Consider the following 19,503-nt stretch of genomic DNA (forward strand, 5'->3'; position numbering starts at 1 on the left):
ACATCTGACTTGAAAGGTGTATAATGGCCATGCTTAGACAGACCCCAGAAATTAGGTATAAAAATTACATAGCCAGTGCTGGTCTCCTGGGTTCATCTTTGAGGTGTTATTCTGCATATTGCTGAAGAGGGCTTCTGACCCTGTCTCCTCTGCTGTGGCTGCTGGGTTCAGGACAGAGGAGTAGTGGTGGCTTTGGGGTGCACTGCACCATTTGGGGATTGCTGCAGTTCCCGCCCCCACCTACCACATGGATCCTTTATCTTGAGAGGTGGAAATGTTGATAAACTGATAGCCAAGAGGCAGAAGCAACACTGCATAGAGTCCCCTTATCTTTGTATCCGTAAGTGGAGTTGAAACATCCTGGAATAGGTAAACAATATGTGTCATTAACTCATAGACTAATAAAGCTAGACAAGACACAGACAGGACAAAAGCTTAAGAATCAACATGAAATACTTCAATTGTAAAAGAAATAAAAAAAGTGAAGTGACTTTGGTGCTGGTTTAAGGTGCTCACTTGACACCAGTGTAAATAGAAATAATCTATCCCATTTAAAAGGAGGTGTACAAACAATGGCAGATTTGTTTGCGCCATGGATGTGCCTCTCTGCTAACAGAGGGACTGTCCTTAAGATGAGAGATTTCAGTCTTTGTATTCATTCACTTTTTGGATTCTACAGAGACTGACCACAAAGGTGTCAGTTAGTGCCAATAGTGGATCCCTGCTTTCTGAACTCAGATTTTGGTCTGACTTCACAAACCACAAAAGGTCCATCAGTTTTCTATTGTGGGCCTTACTTGAAGCACTAACCTAGAGGTGAAAAGCTCTTTTTCCTGTTACCCTCCTATGATTGTTTTTAAATGTCTCACTGAACGTAGGTAAAATCCTTTGCTTTCATCAAAAGAGTTGCTGCTTCAGCACTGTTTGGATGGCACAGAACAGCAATTAATAATTTAGATTTGCCTGACTTTGGCTTTGTAGTTATTTTGAGAATTGTGAATAGTTTGCTGTGGGCAAAGTTATACTGTTGTGGTGTGGAGGAAGGTTTAATGTTAGAGATTCTAAAACTGATCTTTTGAAGGATGTATAACAGGGCCAGGTGATCAAAGGATTTCAAATCTGACACTTGATATTGTTGCCTTAGGTGTGTCCAAATATTCCGCTCACGTCTCTGTCCAATGGGAGAAGCTAAGAACAAAGTGTCAGATGTTGGAAATGTTCACTAGAAAAGATTTGGTCAGAGAGGTTTTCATACTCCACTATTTTTGTTCCCACAAAAGTTTATCTGAATTTGTGTTTGATCTTTGTGAGTAAGGATACATCTAAGCGTTGTGTAGTGTAAAAATGAATCAAGATCAGGGAATTTCTGTTTCCAGGTGATAAAGGATTGACGGGTCTGTTAATGATGTAGGTAGGCACTATGGGATTGATTACCATAGCCCAGTATTTTCCTTTGAAGTTATTGTGCCATTATGTTCTTATAGTAGAGATTAGAATTTTAATTCTGATCATTCTTTTCAAATGTAAGTTAGATAAATTTGCTGTAACTACATAGTTCTAATGCAGTTTCCATAACCTGTATTGCAGTTGTTTTAAGTTTGACAAGGAAGAAACTGTGGGAATAACATGAGTGTGGTAGAAAGGGAAGGAAACCTGTTTGTGTGTAACACATTTTGTGAAGCTATATCTTCTACAAAAATTGCTTTGTGTATTGCATCAGAGTAAACTTGTCAAAGCAAAAAGGTTGGTAGTATTGCACAGTGAGCCCCTAAAATTTTTTGAATGGAGATGCAGGTCCCTTTAGACCTAGTTTGCAGACTCCCACAGGTCCGTGGACCACTAGTGTAGCTGAAAACTATCCCCATATCTGAAACATCTTTAAGAAGTTTGTTCTTTTAGTTCTTTTATTGCTGCCCCTACAGTAGTTCCCTATTGTGGATATTAGTGTGTCCCAGTCTGCTGCAAAATATTTTTGTTAGAGACTGATCTTGAGTGCTGTTGGTAAGTGTGATGCGACGTGATTTTTTTTAATGATATTTTTGGGGAATTGTCACCACTGCAATCCTATAATGTCTTAGTAGGTTCAAGACAATGTCTCGTGTATTGGACCTTAAGGTGTGTAAAGTCTTCTTTTTTTTTTTTTTAGAAGGAAAGAAGATTACAGATCTTTTTAAACACAAGAAAAGACTATAGTTGTATTTGAACTGTTTCATCATTGTAGAATTAAGCTCCGAAAGGTTGGCATTTACCGGAGGCTTTTCTATAGCACCCATTATCCTAGTATACCAGTGGTTCCCAAACTTGTTCTGTTGCTTGTGCAGGGAAAGCCCCTGGCGGGCCGGGCTGAGGGACGTGCTAGCCTCCGCTTCCAGCAGCTCCCATTGACCTGGAGCAGCGAACCGTGGCCACTGGGAGCCACGATCGGCCGAACCTGCGAACGCGGCAGGTAAACAAACCGGCCCAGCCTACCAGGGGCTTTCCCCGCACAAGCGGCGGAACAAGTTTGGGAACTACTGTATACTATCTAAGGCCCTGACTACAGTATGGGCACTACAGTGGCACAGCTATGGCGCTGTAGCTATGCTGCTCTAGCACTGTAGTATAGATGCTTCCTACAGTGATAGAAGAGGTTTTTCCATTGCTGTAGGTATTGCACCTTCTTGCGCAGCAGTAGTTAGGTCACTGGAAGAATCTGTTGACCTAGGTGCATCTACAGTGGGGGTTAGGTCAGTGCTATATATTGAATTTTTCACACCTCTAAGCACCGAAGCTCTGCTGTCCTAACTTTTAAGTGTAGACCAGGTCTGAGTGTATATTGTAATCAGATATGCGATTGTATTTTGTCTTATTCTGCAATCCCTTGCTGTTTGCCAAAGGAACGTATTTTATCCTATCCTATTTAGGAAGCTGCTTCTGCATAAGCACACTTGTTGGCCAAAGATGTTCACCTCTTTGCTATTCTTGTACACACAAACTCTGAGTAGAGTTCTGTGGCACCTTATAGACTAACAGATGTATTGCTGCTTTTACAGATCCAGACTAACACGGCTACTTCTCTGATACTGTACACAAGAAGTTATTCTGGAAAGTGCTGTTATTTCAGAATTAGAATAATTCACCACTGGGAGTTAATCAGGAATAGCTATTCTTAAATTTGAACCCTACCTTAATCTAAATGATCTTTCCTGCGGGGAGAGAGCCTTATTTGAGTGTAAAGTCCCTGATAATTGGAGAGTGCATGTAGCAGATATACCTATGTCATAAGAAATATTGCCTCAGGATTCCAGGACATGGTTCTCCAGCTTCATTTGATATGCTAACTTTTCCCCAACAACTAGGAGGAAGGTAGAAGCCTTTCTTTTCCTTTCCATTCTAGGCGTCTTGGAACAGTCCTCCATAGATACCTAGTTAGAGAGAGAAATATTCAATTCCGATGTAAAATTTTTTGGAAATAACCTTGTTTGAAGGATTAGCTTTCAAAGTAGGATGACTCTTCAGTAAAGTAATCCTAACACCACCCTTCCTGTGATCTTCCTCCTAACTAAGGTACTTGAACCTGTGTGCAGTAAGTCTTATGGCTATAGTGGAATGGCTTTTCCAGTTTTTAATTGGAGTAAGAGGAATGAGAACCAATAATTGGTAGGACCAATAAAGACTTTTGGAACTGTGATCCTAATTCCCAGTACATTTGTGATTGATTTATAAAGTCTGTGCTACTTATATTTCAGGGACTACAAAGTGACCTATCAGAACAACATTTGAAAATGTAGTTCAATGTCATTTTAATCACTGGTAGCTAATTTTCAAGTGTATAAACCATTCACTCCTGATGTTTTGTTCTGAATTTTAAATTACAGACCAAATGTTTTGGGGATTACTTTTAATCTAGATCAGAGATTCTTGAACTTCATTGTACTGTGACCCCCTTCTGACAACAAAAATTACTACATGACCCAAGGAGGGGGGAAGCCTGAGCCTGCCCGAGCCTCACCACCCAAGGTGGGGGAAGGGGGAAACCAACACCCAAGCCCCACCACCCAGGGTAGCGGAGGCTAAAGCCCAAGGGCTTCAGCCTCAGACTTGGGACCTGTAACTTGAGTCCTGCCTCCCAATGCTGAAGCCCTTGGGCTTTGGCCCTGGGCGTTGGGGCTTCGGCCCTGGGTCCCAGCAAGTCTAACGCCAGCCCTGATCAATGAAACGGGGTCGTGACCCACTATGGGGTCCCGACCCTCAGTTTGAGAACAGCTGATCTTTTCTATTCTGTTTGGTATATATTAACCACATAGTTAATTTATAAAATAGTTAATAATCTTGTTCATTTAAATTTGGATAGCATGTTTTTCCTAATTTCTTTTAACAATATTTCTGAATTTAATGTTGATGAAAGATGCTGAAGTGACAGGCTCAGAATAGGAACAACACAGATGGCAACAATTCAAGTTTTCCCATACTGGCTTGGAAGGGTCACCTCAAAATGTGAGAATAGTCTGTTCGTTGACTTCCTTTACTGAAACTGCCAACAGGCGTGCTAGTTGTAGAGGTGGTCCTCTGTGATCTGGACATCTGTTTATTGATAACTGAGACAGTCAAACCCATATCATGTAGACCTTCAAAGAGCCAGAGATAGAAACAGCCTTTATTCACTTCTGAGTTGGGTTGAGTTTGAACTGGTAACCAGTGATGAAAAGCTATGTATTTCATTACTAATCTTGTAAAATTTACATCCCGCTTCCTTTAGTAATATCTTCAGAAGTAAATATCACTTAGCATAGCATGCAACAGCTTGTTATCTTCAACGTCTGGATTTATATGACTGTATAGAGTGCTTGGCAGTTTCCCTAGTTGACTTTTGCAATCTCTAGCACTAATGCAGCAATAACTAACTGCACAGAACATTGTGCATGAATGACCTGTAATATGAAACAATGGAAATAATGCATCAGTTTTTAAATCATTAGTAACATGATGCTTTATTGTGATAGCTTTTTATAGGTCCAAATTCAAATTACATTTCACAGTCCAAATAAATAGGCATATGCCTATTTATATCTTAAATGTGTGTTTTTAATCTCCTAGAATGAAGGTGTTGCCTTTTTGAGTAAAATTCTTTGCCAGAATTCTTTTCTGAGTAACAAATATTTCAGATATGCATGTTTTCCCAATAGCGGTCCGAGGTGTGAAAAGGGTATATTGAGAATGTGAACACTTTTGGTTTACTGAGTGTGAAAATAAACACTTGGTTGTTGCTTATCTTTTTGTTCAATGCCCATTTTTTTTTAAATAGAGGGGGGAAAATTCAGTTTACGTACTGTAATGAATGCCAGAATTCAGAGAGATGTTAAGTGCTGGAAAACAAATTTTGAATAATATCTCATTTTACACATCCAAAATGATCTTGTTGTCCCTGATACCTGTAGTATCACTGCTTTGGGTCACTTACCTTGCCTGTCTTCACATATATGGCCCAGTTTTGTGAAGATGTTTCTTCATCTTCATGCTTTACCTGCTAGTTTATGCTCCCTAAAAAAGCAAGAATTCTTTATACCACTAACCTATGTGTGGGATGTTAAGACAGGGAAATACCTTCCCTCTTGGATGTTTTCTTTCATATGGCCACAACTATTTACAGCAGCCAAAGGATAATGGATGTAAATAGTAGTAATTGCAGAGCTTTGCCAGTGAGTTTGAGAACAATATTACTTCTACTTCTGCTTCTCTTTTGCAAATGGGTCTTGAACATCGCACAAAAAAATCTGTTATTGTGCAAGATTAGAGGTACTTGAAACTTTACCATAACACTGAATTTATCTACTTGGCAGTGGTCACTGCAGGTATAGCAGCATCAAATAAAATTGTTTAGTTTAGCTATTCTGATGTTGCCTATACAATTGATGGCTGATGGGAAAAGCTAAATATATGTAAGAATTAGCAGCAAAGAAAAAATGCTATGCTTGCATATGACAGACAAGTTCAAACATTTGCTGTGGGATTTGGGATTATGATTCCAAAAGCGTGATATTCCTTGTGGTATATCACTGAATTTAAAGGATGCTTCTTTATGACTAGCTGTGGAAAAAGGATTGATTTTTCCACCCCCACCCCCCTTTTAGGCCATACATTATTGCTGTTTTTTATACAGCGTGACAAATTACTTTGTGCTTTGATGGAAGAATTAGTGGCACCATGCTGCTTGCAGTCTTGATAGCATCACTCTGTTAAAAAATCTTTGTAATGACTACAAAAGCTTCCTAATTATGATTAGCTTCTAAATGTAGTGGATTGTATCTAAATATATTTGGATAAATTGAATTTAGCAGTTAGGAGAGACATTGGCTATGCAAAATGCTAAACTGGTGTACTGTCCTTTGAAAAGAAAAGATTTGCAACTTCTCACTCTTCAGAATCTTTTTGCTGCTATGCCAACCAACTGCATATGATGGATATTTTTTTCAGGTACAAATGCAATAATTTGCTATCAATTCTGATGTGTTTATAAATTGTTCCAAAGTGCCCCCTTGCTCACAAAATATACTTCTGAAAAAAATGAAAAACAAGTTTCTTAGCTAGCGGTCTGCTAGCAATGTAGCAGTTCTAGTCCCTTTTGTCAAAACACAGTAAAGAATTCTCTTGACAAACTAGAAATATTCACTATGTACCCTATAATCAAAAGCAGTATTTTAAAATCAATTCATTGAAGAGGAACTGTAAAATTAATTAGTGTGAAATACTGGCTTTACAATATATGGTATTGGATTTTTTTAAAAATAAGGAATTAATGACTTTGTTTCGCAATAGGAAACAAAACTTGCACAAGTAGATTTCATGTTGTACTCCTCACTTAAATGGTTACTAAGATGTAAAACAGAAGCTCCTATGTTGCAAGATTATCTAAATTTAATTATATCTGATGTATGGCTAGGATTTTCGAAGAAGCCTAAACGAGTTTGGTGTTTAGCTGTCACTGAAATACAAAGGCGATTGAGTACCTACCTCACTTAAGGTCTTTTGAAAATTCCAGTGTTCACATATATATCTAGCAAAACAGTATATGCTCTAGAGTCTGAAATAGTTTAATTGAAAACAGTTAAGTTTTTGTATAGGTAACCTGCTAAAGGGAAAAATGTGGTTTGTCCCATTTGTTGCTGACTTTTTTTTTTTTTTAAGGTAAAGAAGGTCTGAAAGGTCTCTTCATAAAATTGCTTGTTTGTCTTTTTTACATTAGAAATTCAGGTCCTGCCTGTGCTTAAAGATTAACTGGAGGACCGCACAAGAGCCAAGATAAAGTTGAGCATTCTCAGGAGAAGCCTTAAGTAAGGCTACTTAAAATTCTGGATTTGTTTTTTAGTTAACATCTATTTAACCTTAATTATTAATCTATAATAGAAGGTTTCTTTGTCCAAATATTAAACTCCCTTGCTCCTTAAATTAGTATTAGATATAACAGAAAATATTTCTAGGAACTCCCAGACGTCTTGCAGCACAATCAGAGAAGAATAGAACAGGAGTACTTGTGGCACCTTGGAGACTAAGGCCTGGTCTACACTTGGGGGGGGAGGTCGATCTAAGGTACGCAACTTCAGCTACGTGAATAGCGTAGCTGAAGTCGAAGTACCTTAGCTTGAATTACTTACCCGTCCTCAAGGCGCGGGATCGACGTCCGCGGCTCCCCGGTCGACTCCGCTACTGCCACTCGCTCCGGTGGAGTTCCGAGTCGACGGGAGCGCGTTCGGGGTTCGATATATCGCGTCTAGATGAGACGCGATATATCGAACTCCGAGAAATCGATTGCTACCCGCCGATCCGGTGGGTAGTGAAGACGTACCCTAATAAAATTTATTTGAGCATAAGCTTTCGTGGGCTTCAGCCCACTTCTTCAGATGCATAGAAGATCCATTCTATGCATCTGAAGAAGTGGGCTGTAGCCCACAAAAGCTTATGCTCAAATAAATTTTAGTCTTTATGTGCCACAAGTACTCCTGTTCTTTTTGCGGATACAGACTAACACGGCTGCTACTCTGAAACCAAAGAAGAATCGATTTTTCTATTCTTGATAGGTAAAAAGACAAAAACAAACTTTAAAATAAATCTGGCTGTTATACATCATAAATCAACAAAAGTACACAAGTCCATTTTAAAACATTTTCTGACCCTTAAATATTTTGTAATTGCATGTGGGGGAGTTTTTGGCGATTCTTTGAAATGGCCTTTTCATTTTCATGTAAGCTTAGCTCCTAATCTTCAGTCCTATGAAATGGTACATATGTGACCCCCATCATTCACTGTTTTTATGAAAGCATCAACACTGGAAGGTACATCAGATGTGTGAAAGTGCAGAAGTAACTTTTCCTCAAAGAACCACAAAAGTAACCTTTCTGTTGTTTGGCCTTTACAAAGAAAGTTGTTTGCTTAATTATGTTTGTGATGTATGCACATGTATTGCCTTGTAGAAAAACTACCTTTTATTCTAAATGTAATGTTACAAATGAGTGTAACCCAACATTTGAATGGAGTCCATTGCGTTCACTGAATGGCATTAAGAGGTGGATGCTGTTTCATTTCACCCTAGTCCAGGTGCTGCTGTGAAAGATTAATTATGATTTGAAGCAGATGCTGATATTGGTTTAAGTCTCCTGAGTTAAAATACAATATTTTTTTAACTAAAATTATTTAAACTAAAGGAGCTGTAAGTCTTTCCAGCTTGCTGCTTCACACTATTGCAGCTTCTGGCAGCATGGCATATATTAGGCTCAGTTTACTGCTCATGAACTCGGGACCAAGCGAAGACTTAAAAGAAGTTACAGGCTGCTTGAGTTGTCATTTGGGATTCCTCTCTTCCCCACCCCTGAAAACAACACTTTTGAATTACTAGATTTTATAAAAAGTCTTTAACATGAACATGCCCTACCTACCCTACTGTTGTGCTTGTTCCCTGCTATGTTAGCATTTCTGTGAACACTGGCTGCTTAAGTTACTGGAGACTGTGTATTGTCACAGTTCAGTAATGCACAGTGGCTTCTAATGTTAGTAGCCATTGTAGAGGCAATTGAATGCCATTTTATGGTGCACACCTTCCACGCAGTCCCGATAATGCATAGTACCCAGGATACATATTTAAAGAAATAAATTGCCTGAAATGATTGTGTGCTGTCTGAATGTATTGGGAGCAATCTCACACATTTGGTTCAAGCTTAAAAGTAAATCTGTACTCTGAAAAATGACTAAATACAAGTGTCACTTTACTCAGTGCATCTGCCCTATGGCATTAGTTATGCTGTCAACCACGTAGAACTGTTAACTTGTCCCAGGTTGTATAATGGCCAGGGTGTAGGCAGTGGTGCCAGTGATGTCTGCTGGGTTGGAGTCAAAGGTAAGAGATGAGACTGGTTACCAAGCGAAGTCAGGAAAACAGATAGCAAGGTCAACCAGGATCGGATCTAAGTCAGGAGTAAGATGGGGGAGAAAAGACTAGGTCTGGAGCAGTGGCAAGCCAGAGTCTGCATTGTTGGTCAGATGGTTCCATGGAGCAGCTTCCAGGCTTAAATAGTTAGTGTGCACCAATCAGGCAACCACCGGGTTCAGTTGCGCTGACATCTTTGGGCGGTACTTTCTGTGGTGCCTAACCATCCAGTAATGAATGGATGGTGCTTTGCCTGACTCCACCGTGGTACTCTGCAGGTGTGGGTCACCCAGGACTCTGCAAACCTGGGTTGTAGACCTGTGGATCCTTACAGGTTGGATTAAAAAATGGATGACTAAAAGAAAGGGATTTTTTTTATTTAAATTAAATATAGGCTTATTTTTTAAATTATGGCAGCCTATGGTAAGGCATAAACTAACTATCATATATTAAATAATTTAAATAAAAGAAATTAAGCAAAGAGAGACAAACGCTAAACTTGTGGAACTCACTGGCTTAGTGATTAAACCAGCTTTTGACAGCAGTAGCCTCTTTAGCAGGTGCAGAGAGAATATTTTCTCTTTTCGGTTTATTCAACTAGTTCAGTTTAATGACTTGTTCATTCAAAGTTAAGAAACCAAGTGGAAGCTGAAAAAATGGAATAAACCTCTGAATAAATTCTAACGGAGAGAATGAGAATCTATTAGCTCTAAAATCTTGAGGGAATGACGACCCAAAACCATCAGTTCAATTCACTAACTCCAAATAATACTTCCTTTGCTTGATAAATCAGTTAATTTCAAATGCAAAACCTTTTTATCTAAAATCTTTCTGAAACATTTGACTTACCTATCAAGTACATTTAAGATATTTTATTTAACTAATAACTACCATTTTAAAATGAATTTAACTTCCATCCAAATAGAGCTTGAGACAAATAAGAAGTAAAAATTAACTACTAAGAAATGCCTATCACCACTTTCTAACATAGTAAGTATAAATATTATGAATCTAAATACATGTAAATTAAGCTATATTTGCTTAAATAAATGTATAATGTATCCTCCTGGTTAGCAAAAAGAAGTACCAGATATAATATAAAGGCGATATTTAGTTGCAACTAAATATTTTAATTGTTCTCAACCAATGAGAATCAATCTTTTCCTAAAGAACTAGAGTACAAACAAAAATAAAATTATAATTTAAGTCAAGGTTTCCTGCTTGCTGATTTATTTAATAATTAAAATTGGAAATTTTAAATCAAAGTGGTTTTAGTCTATCCATGCTGCCTGTGCCAATGAACTTGTTTCTGCTTTCTTGTTGTCCTCTTCCCCCTTGCTTCCTTCCCACTATCTGGAAGGTCAATCATCTGTTGCATATCTTAGGTTGTGAGCTTTCTGTGGCAAGGACTGTCTTTGTGATGGCTTTTGTACAGTATCTATTATAGTGGTACCCTCTTCTCTGTTTAGAATCCTTAGGCACTGCCACAATAGTAATACTAAATATAGTAATGATTCATGTGTTTGCTTTGCTTGACACATTTTTCTCCTACTAGCACAATAGGATCAATGGAGTTATTGGAGGGGGGAAGGAAGTGGACTTCTTTTCTGACTCTTATATTGAGAGAATTAAGTTTCAGTTGCCATATCTTTATTCTAAATGACGTGCAATCAGATAGTTTTCTTTTATATATTTTTAAATTCTAGATTGAGTTGGCAGTTTAAAAAAGCAGGCATCTTTTTGCCTGTAACTAAGTGACTATAATCAAGTTCTTGAGACAAAAAATGGAACCCTGTTGGATTTTTAGCATATAATGACCCTTTTAACTTTGGCTTCTAAATGTTATGTATACAGACTTAGGAAGTCTAACCTTGTTTTCCAGTAGTAGATTTTTTCCATGTGTTGTTTAAAGCATCATAACTATTCTTAAGGGCAGTGTTTCCCAAACTCGGGACGCCGCTTGTTCAGGGAAAGCCCCTGGTGGGCTGGGCCGGTTTGTGTACCTGCCGTGTCCGCAGGTTTGGCCGATCGCAGCTCCCAGTGGCTGTGGTTTACCGCTCCAGGCCAATGGGAGCTGCTGGAAGCGGCGGCCAGTATGTCCCTCGGCCCGCGCCGCTTCCAGCAGCTCCCATTGGCCTGGAGCGGCGAACCGCGGCCAGTGGGAGCCACGATCGGCCGAACCTGCGGATGGGGCAGGTAAACAAACTGGCCCAGCCCGCCAGGGGCTTTTCCTACACAAGTGGCATCTCAAGTTTGGGAAACACTGCTTAAGGGCATTATATGGGAGTTCTGTAATAGGTAAACCAGATTCAGATAGCCCCACCACCTGCAGGTTGCTCAGTAATTCGCAATGAGTATTTGTAATCTCAGACACAAAAAGAACAGGAGTGTGCACTGCTAGCGCGGGATATGTGTTAAAAGCACTTTGATTTTCAAACTTAATATGGCTTTATGGAACTAACTGAAATATTTCTGCTCCTTTCCAGTTTAGGTCTAATATCAGATTCCTTTCATATGTTCTTTGACTGTACTGCTCTACTGGCCGGATTAGCAGCTTCAGTCATTTCAAAGTGGAGATCAAATGATGCTTTCTCATATGGGTAAGAAATTTTAGCTTCTTATAGCATAGGAAATATATTTTCATAAGTGCATAGGTAGCACTTCCTGTTGCCATGCCTGAGGAAAGTGTAGCATTAGTAGTTTTTGCTGAATTTTTTTGGGGAAACTATTGAAATTAACTGTTCATTTAAAAAAAAAAAGCGGCAGGCAGGGAGGGGATATTGAACTAAACTTGAACTTCATCAGATTGGCACATAAGTAGCCAAGTGTGTCTCCTACAGAAGTATAGCATAATTATACATAAAATTACAGGGTTATGTTTCTGGGGTGAAGTTTAAGACACTTCCAAGAACTGTTTGCTGGCTGATATTAATGGAAACACAAATCATGTTGCAAAACCAAAATGTCACAATGCATATTGTTCAGCTGCAATTGATTGTTTTTTCTGCTAGCATCCACCCTATTGGATAATAGCCAACGTTGAAACAGCTTTTCTTTCTGGACTTTGTTTTTCCCCAATCTTAACTTGAATATTCCTTATATTGGAGTACTACATGCCACACTAATTCTGCTTGCTTTTGTGAAAAATAGAGTGGTTGAAACACTGCTTGTGTATTTTAAAACTGCAGTGGAGGTCCTAAGTGAAAATTAACTTGTTGCTCACATTCTAGCTGGAACAATTATCCATCTAAAACTCAACTCTAACGGTTTACCTGCAGCATGAAAATACTCTTCTCCTTAGTGGCTGATCTTAGTGAGGAAGTTTTTAGAGTACTGAGAAAAGCTCTCTTCTAGTTCCTGTCCACGTGAATCCCACTTACGGTGCAGCAACATCCCTTATATAGGAGTTCTCCAGTAGAGGTTGCGCAGGAACCCTTCATGCCCACCAGTACACTGCACCCTGCTCCTCCTCCATGGGCATAAAGGGGTAGCATGACCCGTTCGTCAGCTCCTTGTAACTGCTTTTTGTCAGCGACTGGGGACATTTTGTTATGATTTCACTGTTAGTATAGTTACTGTTACAATTTATTAGCCTTATAACTTTGTATTAGTTATTTGGTCCTTGGCTACTTAGTACAGTCAGTAAGATTAGTCAGTTACCTTGTCAGTTTCAGACTTTATTCCCTGCTTGCCAGGATTCAAGTTGTACCTATCTGCAGTCTGTCATCTTTTTTGGGGGGAGCAGGGAGGCCTCATAGCACATTTTGAGGAGATGTCTGCACAGCTTTTATAAAATGCACCTAGAAAGTTAGAGAAAACAGACTGAGTCTCTTTCCAATGGAGAACTCTTAGACCTCAATCAGAGTGACATGCTAGAGCTTCAAGGACTCTCAGGCTGTTTGTCAGTGCCCCCGAGACTAGGGAGGTAATGCCGACTTCTGTAACTCCTAAGGGGCATCACTCCTTCTTTAAGAGCTCTAAAGCTCGTCCAGTTGACCAGGCAAACACTCCAGCTATCCACAAGCTCAGGGACCATGTAGGCAAATCTGCAGTTAGGCTTCAGTCCCCCTCTTTGGTACTGCAAAAGAAAAAAGGCAGAGTCATGGGTACTGAGGGAACTGCTCAAGGCCACATTGGCACCGATATCTCTAAGGAAGAAAGCATCTCTGCCAAACCAGCTTCCCTCAGCAGCCTAAAGAGATTGAGGACTGACTTTTCAGCATTGGTTTCTTTAGTGCCATTGCAGCAGCAACAGCAGTCATAGCATACCCCAGTACAAGCAGAGGCTACTGTACCAGGGCACTCATATGCTAACTCCTCAGTACCAGCCCAGGGAGCCACTAGGATGGTATTGGCTGTTTCAGTGCTGATGCTATAATTTTCAGGCAAGAAGAACCTGTCAGCAGTGGTACCAGACCTCTCCTCTTTCTCGTAAGTGCTGCCAGAGATGCTTTCAGCTCTCCATTTCAGGGACATGGATGACATCAGAATAACTCCAGAGTTATGCTCCCCTTTATTGGCTTATTCCCCTCTTTCAGCCGGAGTGAAAACTATTGGGACAGCCCAGGATACTGATCATGAAGATATCACTACATTCCGGGATCCATAATCATGGTAAATTGTCTACTCCTCATGCTTTAGCAATGCCTTCTAGTGCAGTTCCCCATTCTGAAGACTCTTCATTGTTATCTGTGACTCTTCCCAAGCACCCAGTAGGGACCATTCTCCAGAACCTCATCCACCTTCATTGTCTCCTTCTTGAGCTAAGCTTTAGAATAAAATAGTTTATTCTAAGGACTCTACCTTTAGACCCCCATTGCAAGAATCGGCTTTCATTCCCTGGGAACAGCCTCCTTAAGCCCATTGCCTGTGGATTTCAACTAAGGCCTTATTGGCCTCCTGGGCCGCCTCATTCATGGCTACCAAGCCTTTGAGTCTCCCAAGAATCTCCTTGAGAGAGCCATCAAAATCCTGTTCTCTGCCAATACCTCAACCAAATATGGAATCAAAAAATCCTTTGAGGAAGAGTGTGGAGAAATTCACAATAACCTTTTACGTACACCTCTCTCTATATTTACACCAGATGAAATCTCATCTGTGGGATGATCCTGAAACAGCTACAAAGGAACTTCTAGGACAAGACATGCAAGTTATTTGATATCTTGCTACCAGCTGCTCAGAGCAGAATAGCTCTTCCAATTGATAGATTCTCGCTGCTGCCAAGGAATTATGGGCAAGTCCTCTGCATCTATCACCCCAACTTTGAAAAGGGCTGAATGAAAATATCGAGTCCTTCCTAAAGGGTTTAAATATTTTTGTTCGCATTCACTGCCGTCGTCATTGTTAGTCACAACAATAAGTTAGAGCCAAACAAGCTTACAAATCTGTCATATGATAAAAAGGTCCCTTTGGCTTCAAGGTTTACCCTTCAACATCCCTTCAGGTTAGGATAGTGAACTATTTAGCTCTGTTGGCTAGAAGTAACTATATAGTGGAACAAGGCAGAAGATTTTTCCAACAAACTACTTCCTGATTTAATGGAGGAGTTTAAATTGATCTGCTCAGAGGGACGTTGGATTTCTAGTGTCTCTCTCCAGGAGACCTTTACAGACGCAAGGTCTTGATCAGTGGAATTGCCATGATGAGAGACTCCTGGTTGTCTGCCTCAGGTCTACCTAAAGAACTGCAGACTATGGTACAGGATTTACTGTTTGATGGAAAAGACCTGTTTCAAAGGGTGCAGTGTGTCATTAAAGATCTTTGGGCCATGCTTAGATCTTTTGGCCTTTATACTTCCAACTCTAAAAGGTAACAGTATATTAGAATACCTCTTGACAGAGATTTCAGGGACAGAGGTTCCTAAAGCAGAAAACAACTGCTTCATTTACTTCTCAACCATCTCAACACCAATATAATTCTGCAGTCAAGGATGCCAACCCAATCTGTGGATACCACCCCCGATCTTTGGTTCCTGCCCCCCTCTCTCCCGCCCCCACAAGGGTGCCTGGACTGTAATAACATCAGACTGTTGAGGCTTGCAGGTCGTTCAACAAGGTATGCCCTACCATTCTGCCATGGTACGCAATACCTTCTCCCCACCTCTTTTCAAGGACCAACCTCATGTGAGTCTTGTCCACCAAAAGATACAGTCTCTATTAGAGCTGCATGCTGTAGAGCCAGTGGTGCTTCACCTCAGAGGAAAAGGATTTTATTCCCTTTACTTATTGATACCAAGGGAAAAGGGGGAGGGGTAATCTTTAGTAGCTCTCAGGCTCCTCAACATTTATATGGCCAATCGAAAATTTTGCATGGTGACTCTGGCATATGTCATTAGATCCCATGCACTGATTCAGTACTCTCAGCTTGCAAGACACACACTTTCATGGGGTGGGTGGTATATCTGTTGCACGCGAAGCTTTTCTTCATGACAATACTGAAGGAACGATCAGTTCAGGGTCGTCTCATTTGGTCTTTCAGCTGCATCTTGAATTTTCATAAAGTGTCTGTTGGTGGTAACCACTCATTTACATTGTCAAGGTATTTGTGTACCCACACCTTGACAGTTCGTTAATCCTAGGCAAATTAGCCAGCAGGTCTCCAACTCAGTAAAATGGATTCAGGGCCTATTCTCAGAGTTAGGACTGAAAATCTCAGTTGATTCCATCCCAATTCATAGAATTTATTGGTGCTCTCCTGTGAACTTCTGCATATAGAGTAAGATCAGTCCAGACACTGTCTAATCCACCATATGCAATGTTCCATGCAGACAGGGAGACCATGCAACATCACCCTAAATTTTTCCCTAAGATTGTATTGGACCTTCATATTAATCAATATATACACTTTGGTCTATTTTTTTTCCATGGCCTCACTCATCTCCAGATGTCAGAAAGTACATTAGTACTATCTTAGTAAGACAAGTTTGTTCAGAAAATCTCCTAGACTTAAAGCATATGGCAGTGCATCTAAAGGCAGAGCAGCCTCCTCTTGGAGATTATCTAGATGCGGTGTATCGAGATTATCCATTATGTCATCCATAAATTACAGATACCAAGTCAAGTTACTGCTAGTTCTACTCAAGCTGCCTTGGCAGCATGTTTCAGCAGAGATGCAGTCATTGAAATTTGTAGAGCAGTGACATGGTTCTCTGCCCACTGACCAACCAATACTCTCCCTGGTATCAGCATCTGGAATGCATGCTGATTGGAATATGCTCAGCTTGGAAGATAAGCTCCTAGCTCCCACTGCCTAATTCACTGAACTGCTAGTTGATTACTGTAACTGGGAGCTACATGTGCAGGAACATGAAGAAGAAGCTGTTACTTTGTGGTAAACTGGTATTCTTCAAGAGGTTCTGTGCCTATGACTCCCTTGATCCACCCTCCGTCTTCACTGCTTGGAGACTCCTCTTGAGACTCTGGGCAGTGGGAGAACAAGTTGTGATAGGAGGCATATGGGCATGAAGGGTATATGCATGACCCCTACTGGACACTGTTATTTGAACTTCAGAACAGCTGTGCAAGGGGTGCTGCTGCACCATAAGTAGGTTCCACATGCACAGAACATCTCAAACACTTACCACAAGGTAAGTAACCATTTCTTTCATACAGATCTGATATCTGAAAAACAGTAAACAACTGGTGAAGGGCAAGCAGCCTATTATAGTGTTTATATCAGTGGACTGGAGTCAAGAGACGTCAGTTCTAGTCCCCACTCTACTGGTGGCTTTATGAGAGACCTGTCCGAGGCACTTAATATTGTGCCATTTTCCTCATCTATAATATAGGGATTCTCTCCTCCCTATGTAATACACTGTGAGATCACTTGAAAAGTGTTTGCTGCAATGTGGAAAATAATTTACTGTATTTTATATCAAAGCCAATAAAAATCAGGTTGGTTGACATTCCCATCAGTCTTTCATTTAAAAAATTCCTTTCTACATAGCTACAATAGGAGGGAAAGAATAAACTATAGTCCAGTGCATGGTACCATCCTGCCTCTGATATATTGAAATTAAAAACTCTAAACGCTTCTGGACATTCAGTTTATAAAAAGGAGAGATAACATCTGGCATTGCTGATTTGATTCTAGGTATGTTCGAGCAGAGGTACTGGCTGGTTTTGTAAATGGTCTGTTTCTGATCTTCACAGCATTCTTCATTTTCTCTGAAGGCGTTGAGGTATGTTCTGAGGTCAATTGCAGTCAATAAATCTCCCCTGAAAAAATGTTTACCTTTGCAGAAGCTGCATTTTTCTTTAGGAGTGTATATTTAAGGACAACTTAAGCGTCACTGTAATGAATGATGAGTAATCATATTCGCAACCAATTAAACTTGTGTCATCTGAACAGAATAGAGAAGATCAGCTGGAGTCAGTATTTGATGTACATGTATAAATATCCATTTTTTCAGTGTCTGTATTAGCTTTCAGAATAACGTATTTTGATTGCATGAATGATGCTGACTTCTGTCGGATCTACCCTTTTCTTACGCAGCCAGTATAGTATTCCATGGAATGGCACTTCCTTTTCATTATTAGAGGAAAAATAAGGCTAGAAAACAAAAGGAAGCCATGTGAGCATTTTATGTGGACAAAGCATTCTAAGTAAGAAGTTAGGATTAGACGTTTGTCAGAAGGAAAGAAAAGGATAAGATTGTCAAACAGCAGCAGTAGTGTTGATCAGTGTTGTGAAGAAAAATGAGCGAGCAGAGAAACTGGCTTTTATGCTATTAGGTGGTGGTGTTAATTTTTGCCTGGAAGACATCTTGAATAAATGTCACATAGTAACAATCTGAACACTTACAGGTATGTTTTCTTAGATTTCTATTCTATTGACAGGTAGTTTATTTGTTTGATAGTAACAAAAGGTAAAACTTTCAAAAGCAGGAAGTCCCATTTTCACAGGTGACTTAGTTGAAAATTAATGAGACATAAGCTCGTAAGTCACATAAATGCTTTGGAAAACTTTAAGACTACAAAAGCTAGCCAGAAAAAATACTAACCCAAAGCGTGCTATGAAGTAGGGAGACCACAAGAAGGCCTCAGAGCAGTACTCTGGTAAAATGGCAGCTTGTCTTTTCTGCTGGGAATGTGGGAGTAGGTTTTTCATTAGAGTGTTCCCTCTGGCCCATGCTGGGGGCCTCATCTTTTTATACTGACTTCTGGTAATAGGCAGTCCAGTTTTGGAGCATTGGTTCGTTCCCACCCATTCACATGCTAGATGAGCAGGCACTTCTTCCCTTTTTAGCACTTTTCCTAGTCTGTTAGAGATGCTTGCAGGATTAAACAGTGTCAGGGGAAGCATTGCTAACTACAAACAAGTAATTCCAGAGTGTTTTAGTGATGTCCATAATAGGTTCTGGTAAACTTGTTTCAGTTTTTAACATAGGATTTAGGGGTAACTCCAAGAAAATAGACTTTCAGCTGCGCCTCTTACCTCACCTGTTGAGAGAAAAGAGGTGTTCTTCAGACTGAGAAATAATTTTACGTAGTCTCAGTATAACTGAGAACTAAAATGTCTTGGTATCGTTTTGTTCTACATAATGCCTTAACAGAATATAATGAAGAAGATGATAGTGAAATGTAGCTCTAATACCATTTGAAAAGAGACGTATAAAATATTTGATGACTGACTTCCAAACAAGGAGAAATATAGGTATTGAGGTTTTTTAAGTTTTCGTAATTCTTCTAAAATACCAGCATTCCTAATTCATTATCATTAATCTTTTGATTTGGATATTGTATCAGAAAACTCCTGCATCAAATCAGATATATAATACTCTGTCTATTTTCTGGAGTTGCTTCTAATTGTGTGGTAGGTTTATAAATGATGCACTAAACTTGCTTCTTTTTGTAGAGAGCATTGGAGCCTCCTGATGTGCATCATGAGAGACTTCTTCCTGTGTCTATATTAGGATTCCTTGTGAATCTTATAGGAATATTTGTTTTTCAACATGGAGGCCACGGACACTCACATGGCTCTGGTATGACGGTTGTAATTCTCATTATCCTTTCCTTTTTGGCAATTTGTGTTCAGTACAATTAGCCCTCTAACCAGGGTCTGCATGTTGTGTGTCTTTCAGTGGCAAGCCTAATGAGTCATGTACA

General features: G+C 39.8%; 1 protein-coding gene across 3 annotated transcripts in view; it reads left to right on the plus strand.

Moving 5' to 3' along the window:
* SLC30A7 (solute carrier family 30 member 7) overlaps window positions 1-19,503 on the plus strand; it is a 54,135-nt gene that overhangs the window by 1,299 nt on the left and 33,333 nt on the right. The window contains exons 1-5 of one of the 3 annotated variants that reach the window (XM_045026578.1): window positions 4,462-4,476; window positions 7,223-7,310; window positions 11,884-11,997; window positions 17,489-17,576; window positions 19,253-19,379. In XM_045026578.1, coding sequence (XP_044882513.1) covers window positions 11,912-11,997; window positions 17,489-17,576; window positions 19,253-19,379 — 301 coding nt within the window. In that variant the 5' untranslated portion in view covers window positions 4,462-4,476; window positions 7,223-7,310; window positions 11,884-11,911. Of the gene's footprint in view, window positions 1-4,461; window positions 4,477-7,222; window positions 7,311-11,883; window positions 11,998-17,488; window positions 17,577-19,252; window positions 19,380-19,503 lie in introns of those variants that run through there. The other 2 variants (XM_045026577.1, XM_045026576.1) reach the window with 2 other exon arrangements.

This window comes from Mauremys mutica, chromosome 8 (genome assembly GCF_020497125.1).
Source record: "Mauremys mutica isolate MM-2020 ecotype Southern chromosome 8, ASM2049712v1, whole genome shotgun sequence".
Taxonomy (NCBI): Eukaryota; Metazoa; Chordata; order Testudines; family Geoemydidae; genus Mauremys; species Mauremys mutica.